General features: G+C 47.1%; 2 protein-coding genes across 3 annotated transcripts in view; both read left to right on the forward strand.

Annotated features, from left to right (window-relative positions):
- Positions 1–2,421, forward strand: part of LOC103460644 (peptidase inhibitor 16) — an 8,025-nt gene extending 5,604 nt beyond the window's left edge. Inside the window, exons 6-7 of the mRNA XM_008402909.2 lie at positions 478–569; positions 955–2,421. Of these exons, the coding sequence (XP_008401131.1) occupies positions 478–569; positions 955–1,346 (484 nt within the window). The 3' untranslated portion in view covers positions 1,347–2,421. The remainder of the gene's footprint in view (positions 1–477; positions 570–954) is intronic.
- A 1,274-nt stretch (positions 2,422–3,695) lies between these two features.
- LOC103460636 (uncharacterized) overlaps positions 3,696–6,139 on the forward strand; it is a 19,422-nt gene continuing 16,978 nt past the window's right edge. For both annotated transcript variants that reach the window (XM_008402900.2, XM_008402901.2), the window contains exon 1: positions 3,696–4,158. In XM_008402900.2, the coding sequence (XP_008401122.1) occupies positions 4,135–4,158 (24 nt within the window). In that variant the 5' untranslated portion in view covers positions 3,696–4,134. The remainder of the gene's footprint in view (positions 4,159–6,139) is intronic.

Genomic DNA, 6,139 nt, shown 5'->3' on the forward strand with positions numbered 1-6,139 from the left:
CACACACACACTCACACACACACACTCACTCACACACACACACACACACACACTCACACACTCTAGTCCTAAATCTGGCCGCTGCTCGACTGAATGAACATTTGACGTCTTCAAAGTTTATTTATTCGGTTTTGTTCCAATACTTTTATTTCCAGGTTGCTTAGCAACGGCTCCCTTTGAACTCCAGGCCTTTCCGTGTTTCTCAGTTTGTGTTTATCATGTAACTTTTTATATTTTTTATTTAGTCCAACAAGGTGTAGAACCGTCCAGGAGTCACGTGACCACAGGTCGTCATAGCAACCCTCATCATCCCGAGCGTAAATCTGCGTGATGCTGTGCGAGAGCTCCCCCTGGTGGACAGAACCCAGAGAGCCGCTGACTGATCAGAACCTTTCGTGTGTGTGTGTGTGTGTGTGTGTGTGTGTGCGTGCGTGCGTGTGTGCGTGTGTGTGTGTGTGTGTGTGTGTGTGTGTTCAGGGGGAACTATGAGGACCAGCGGCCGTACGTTGAGGGCGACTGGTGCTCCAGCTGCCCAGAAAACCTGCAGAAGTGTGAGAACAATCTGTGCGGTAGGAAATGTTCTGGTTCCGGTTCCGTCTCGACCCAGATCTCGTYYCTTCCTCTCTTCTCTTCATAAATTTCCTTGTTTTTTCTTGCATCATTTCTGAGTTCTCTCAAACTGTCAGATTTTTTTCAAGCACATTGAAAAACTGAATGTTTTCTTGTTTTTAAACTTCTGATTGGTGTGGCAGACCCATGGCTCCTGATTGGTCCGTTTGGCTCTGATTCACCTCACATTTAGAAAATATTTGCCTTTTCTGACTTTCTCCTTTAGCATCAAATCCACTTCCTCCTCCTCCTCATTTGACGATCTTTGTAAATCGAAGTTGAATTTATTGTTTCATTGTCATAAACCCTCTCAGTGACGTCACGGCGGAATATTTTGTGTTGTAGTTCCTGACGTGGAGGAAGAGGAGGTCAGCTTCGGGTCATCTGATCCGCCTCCTGCTGCGAGTCCTTCATCAACCAGTGAAACCATCACTGCTGTTCCGACTCCCAGAGCTCCCAGTATGACCCCCGCGGCAGGCAGCGCTGCGGACTCGCCTCCTCCAGGAACTGCGCAGCAGGAATTCCTCTTGTCTCCCACATCCAGAGCGCCGCGGGAGGAAGAGGAGGCTGGGAAGAGCGATGAGGAAGAGGAGGAGAGGGAGGAGAGGGTCATCAGGAAGCAGGAGATCTGGCAGAAAACGTTTCCTCAGTCCAACATCTCGGCCGGTTCCGGTTCTGTGTGCGCGGCGCCGGTCCTGCTGGCCGGCCTGGCCGGACTCCTGACTCTGTGGCTGTGAGCAGAACCAGGAGAACCGCCTCCCGCTCTGACCCGTAATAATTCACAAGCTGCTGTTTTAACTGCGTCTGGACCGGAAACTGGGTCCGAGAACCTGATTCAGCCTGAACGGAACCAGAACCAGATCCAGACCCTGACCTGGAGGAAAACGTGCCGATCTGACGGGAACAAACCCAAACCGGAGACCGGAAACTGGAAAATAAGAGTTTTAAACTGGAAGCAGGTTTACCTGCCGAAGCTGGTAAATTAGAAAGATGTCTCACTCTTTTCAAAATCTCACACTTAAGAAACGAACCTACGGGCTTCCTTTAAAGTTACACTGTCAGAAATTAACAGCAATAATTTGGGTTACTCAGCCTAACGGGATGAAATGGGGTTCATATTTAACCATGTCTTTATTTCATTAGCATTTGCTACAGTTAGCAAGCTAATTATTTAGCTTCCAACTAAATATTTTATTTGCAAGCTGAATAGTTAGCCTTAAAATGAATATTTAGCTTCAAAATACATATTTAGTTTGGAGCTAAATATTTGTTTTACAAACTAATTCTTTACGTTCAACTAAATGTTTACCTCAGAGCTAAATTTAGTAGATATGGAGATTTAATTTCTAAATATTTATCTAAAACTGTGACTTGTATAAATAAATGAATGAGTAAAAATATGACTTTGGAAAATAAAGCCCCGTTTTCTTCTTTTAAGCTAAATAACCCAAATTATTCCTGTTCATTTAGTAACTCTGTTAAAGGCGTCCCATATGAATCCAGTTAAACTCCCAGAGTTTACATTGTGACATTAAAGTGACGGTTCATCGGATTGCTGAGGCGTAGTCAGTATCTTACCTCAGGATGTGGTGTCTAAGATCAGGTGTCCCGTCCTGACAGTCCAGGTCCTGCGCTAAGCTAACAAGTCCTCCCATCTAATCCCCATTTTTAATCATTAAATGATCCCAGAATAATCACCGGAAAACTAAATCAGCATCTTCACATAAAGTCCAAGTTTGTCAGATTTTCTGTTTTGTTGCATCGTTTTCTGTTTCTGTGGCGACTGTGGGAATAAAGTTTTTAATATTTTTGTTGATTTGTGACGTTTCTCCATGAACTGTCGGAGCAGATGTCCCTGTCTCCATGGTAACGAGGGTTTTAATGTTCGCTACAGAACCATTATGTGTCAGAACGCTTCAAGTTGGAGACGTTTTCACTGGGAGTTGATGGAAAATGTTTGAAGTGACGACTCTGCTTCTGCTTCTCCTCTCTGACTGACACTGGATCATTTATTGACCGGAGCAGCCGCAGCGGCTAACCATCGGCTAACTGTCTGCTAACCGTTGGCTAACTGTCGGCTAACCGTTGGCTAACTGTCGGCTAACCATCGGCTAACTGTCTGCTAACCGTTGGCTAACTGTCGGCTAACTGTTGGCTAACTGTCTGCTAGCCGTTGGCTAACTGTCGGCTAACTGTTGGCTAACCGTCGGCTAACCAGCAACATGATGTAAATGTGTGTAAAAAAAAAAAAGAATTAAATCCCAACATCCTCACCACAACGCAGGATCACAAAGTGTTTTTGTTGAACAGAAAACTCAAACGCTCAACCCTCAGCGTGAATGAGACCGGACCAGAACCAGAACCAGAAACATAGCAAGCCGCCTGACTCCGTTCCAGAACCAGAACCATATCTGTGTGGCTCCCAATACTGCAGGTCAGGTTCTTTATGGCAACCATTCAGCTGCTAAACACCTGGGTGGACCTAGCCCCGCCTTCCAGGCGCCGCTCTGCCCCCTCTCAGCTCCTCCAGACTAGCCAGCAGCAATTAGCAAACATTATCATCGGAGCTGCTGCTCAGAGCGACGCTGGTAAAAATGTTAAAGGGTTAATAGAGGAGTCATGTTGGGATGACTTCCTGGAGGCGGAGCTTCAGAAAGAGCAGGAGTTCTTAAAGAGACAGAGACCCAATTTAAAGGAGTTAAATCAGAAAGTCCATTTTCTTTAGTCATATTTAATATATGTAGCATTTTTATAACAACAGAATTTAACATATTCACTATATTTTGCTATAAATGGAAAACAGAATACTGGCCCTTTAAGGTTTTAATCCTGGTGGGATTCAGCATCATTTAGTCACATGATCAGTAGATGGCGCTCTAACACCAAACCAGGAGGCGTGATGAGTCACTGCACAAAATACTGACTTGTTTTAATGGAGGAATGAAAACAGGAGATTACAGAAGAAATGCATAAGATCTGCGTGGTTGGATGTTGGATGGTTGGATGTTGGATGGATGGATGGATGGATGGATGGATGGATGGATGGATGGTTGGTTGGATGTTGGATGGTTGGATGCCTGCTGGGTGGAGGTTAAAGGGTGAACGGGGGGAGGTTGCCTGCACAGCACAAACAAAGTGATGACAGAGGAAGAAAGGAGAGGAAAAGGCTGAATGGATTCAGCTGAGCTCTCAGCCAATCAGAGCGCCAGCCTCTGCTCCTTCAGTATCCTGGCTCAGTGATTGGCTGCTGGAAGCGGCGCTGCAGACACAGCAGGCTGAAGAAGAGGAGGACAGATGTTCTTCATCCCTCTCTCTGGGTTTATTTAACGCCATGGACCTGCAGCCCACCCGCCGCCGCCGCTGCTCGCCCCGCGGCATCATGGGAGCTGGAGTCCCGCGGGGCCACAGCTGATCAGCTGAGGATTGTGGGTCAGCAGAGTTGGAGATGTGAGGCGGTGGGCGAACGGCGCTGCAAACTCATCCGTCCTTTTCCGTCTGCAGCTTCCTGTCCGCCGCGGAGCAACGATGGGCTGCAGGCTGAGCCGCAAGGTGAGAGGATGGATGGATGGATGGATGGATGGATGGATGGATGGATGGATGGATGGATGGATGGATGGATGGATGGATGGATGGATGGATGGATGGATGGATGGATGATGGATGGATGGATGGATGGATGGATGGATGGATGGATGGATGGATGGATGGATGGATGAGGCAGCAGAAACATTCCTTCACGTCGAGCCGTTCATTTATTTTCTCATCAGTTTCCATTTTTTAATTCTGTTTTCCTCATAAAAGCTGAAAAAAAAAATCAGAAACTAAAATTTCAGATTCTGAACATCCTGACCAGAATTTTGTATTTATTTTTATTTATTTCTGAAGCGGTTCTGTTGCATCTCTGCAGGTTCTGCTGGACCTCAGAACCAAGCAGATTGTATTGTGGTTATTATTTAGAAAAGAGGAAAGTGAAACGCGACTTTCAAACTGTTGAGCAAAGAAACAATCTGAAAGGTGTGGTGTGTTTTTATATTCAGTTTTATTTATTCTATGAAATAAAATCTTTCATCCTGATCAGACCCAGCATTCTCACCAGCTCAGTCCGATCCGTTCCAACCTGACTCCAGTCCGTTTGTTTAGAAAGTCCGGTCCAGTTGGTGAGGCGTGAACGCTAATTGACCTCTGACCTCTGGTCCTCCAAAGTGAACTCTGGTTCAGTTTCAAATGTGAACGCCAAGCGGACCAGAGACCGCTCCAAAAGCCGGAAGTGAACTACTGCGCAGGGGATTCTGGGAAAATACAACCAAAGCTAACATGCTAGCCTAGCGCTAGCAGCAGAAAAGTCTCCTGGTCTTTAGCCTAAAGAGAAATCCTCCAGCCGCTAAAATCCTCCATCTTGTTTCCATCTGGTGAARMAGGAAGTTGCTCTCAGYGTCTTCAGAGGTTTYTGTGTCGTTTCCTTCAGTGGTTSTTGGTGCAGCGCCCCCACAGGCCAGGAGGGGAACAGGTTGGTTTGACTCAGAGCAGCTGGAGGTGGAGCAGATGTTCTGGTTCCAGTAGAACCGGGTCGACTGGACCATCTAAAACACGGTGGTGGCAGCATCATGATGCAGGTCTAGTCAAAGTCCAGATCTGACTCTAACTGAGAGTCCCTGGGAAGGTTCAGTCGTTCTCCATCCAGCCTGACGGAGCCGGAGATGATTAGTCAGCAAACTGGTTGCCTGGTAACTGAAACAATTACAACCAGACTGGCTCTACGAATGCAGATGCATGCCGCACTTTTCAGATGTTTCCTAGTGAAATGTTTCCGAAACCAGGATGTTGGGTTTTCCAGTGTTTAGTCATGATGCGTTCGCTGACCCTCTGGAGGTTTTTAATGCTGACTCATCGAACCTGAAGCTTCTCTCTGTGCTGCGACTGAACGCATGAGAAGGACGACCGGCTGCTTCCACTGTCCTGCCGCACCAATCAGATTCTCCCTGAGTCCTGAGAAGGGCTGGTCTCCAAACTGAAGGATGAAACTCGTCAGATCATTTCAGTTTCATGCGTTCATTTGTCCGACACTCTGTGTGTGTTTGGTACAAACGAAGACTGAGTCACCCTCCACCTCACAAAACACACAAAACACACAAAACACACAAACTACACAAAACACACAAACTACACAAACTACACAAACTACACAAACCACACAGATCGCAGCTCAGCCTCCATTCAGCCTCCATTTTGCTGGGACTGATGTGATCAACGGGGGAATCCAGCAGACTCTGCCTGATGCTGAGTCTGCGGGTCAGAGCTCTGCCGGCTGACCCCGTCGGCCCGCTGAGGTCGTGATGCGTTCGTGTTCCCGGTGTGGGCCGGGGGTCAGAGGGCGGGTTCTGGTGTAACGGCTGAGCCGACCCTCATCAGGAAACCAGAGGAAAAGTTTCCCAGAGCAGCAGATCCGGGTTAGGGTTGTTGATTTTTCACTGTTCAGCGTCAGATTCTCTGTTTTTATGCCATAATTCACATCTAGTTCGTCGCTCCGTTT

The sequence above is a fragment of the Poecilia reticulata genome, unplaced genomic scaffold, assembly GCF_000633615.1.
Source record: "Poecilia reticulata strain Guanapo unplaced genomic scaffold, Guppy_female_1.0+MT scaffold_268, whole genome shotgun sequence".
Classification (NCBI taxonomy): Eukaryota; Metazoa; Chordata; class Actinopteri; order Cyprinodontiformes; family Poeciliidae; genus Poecilia; species Poecilia reticulata.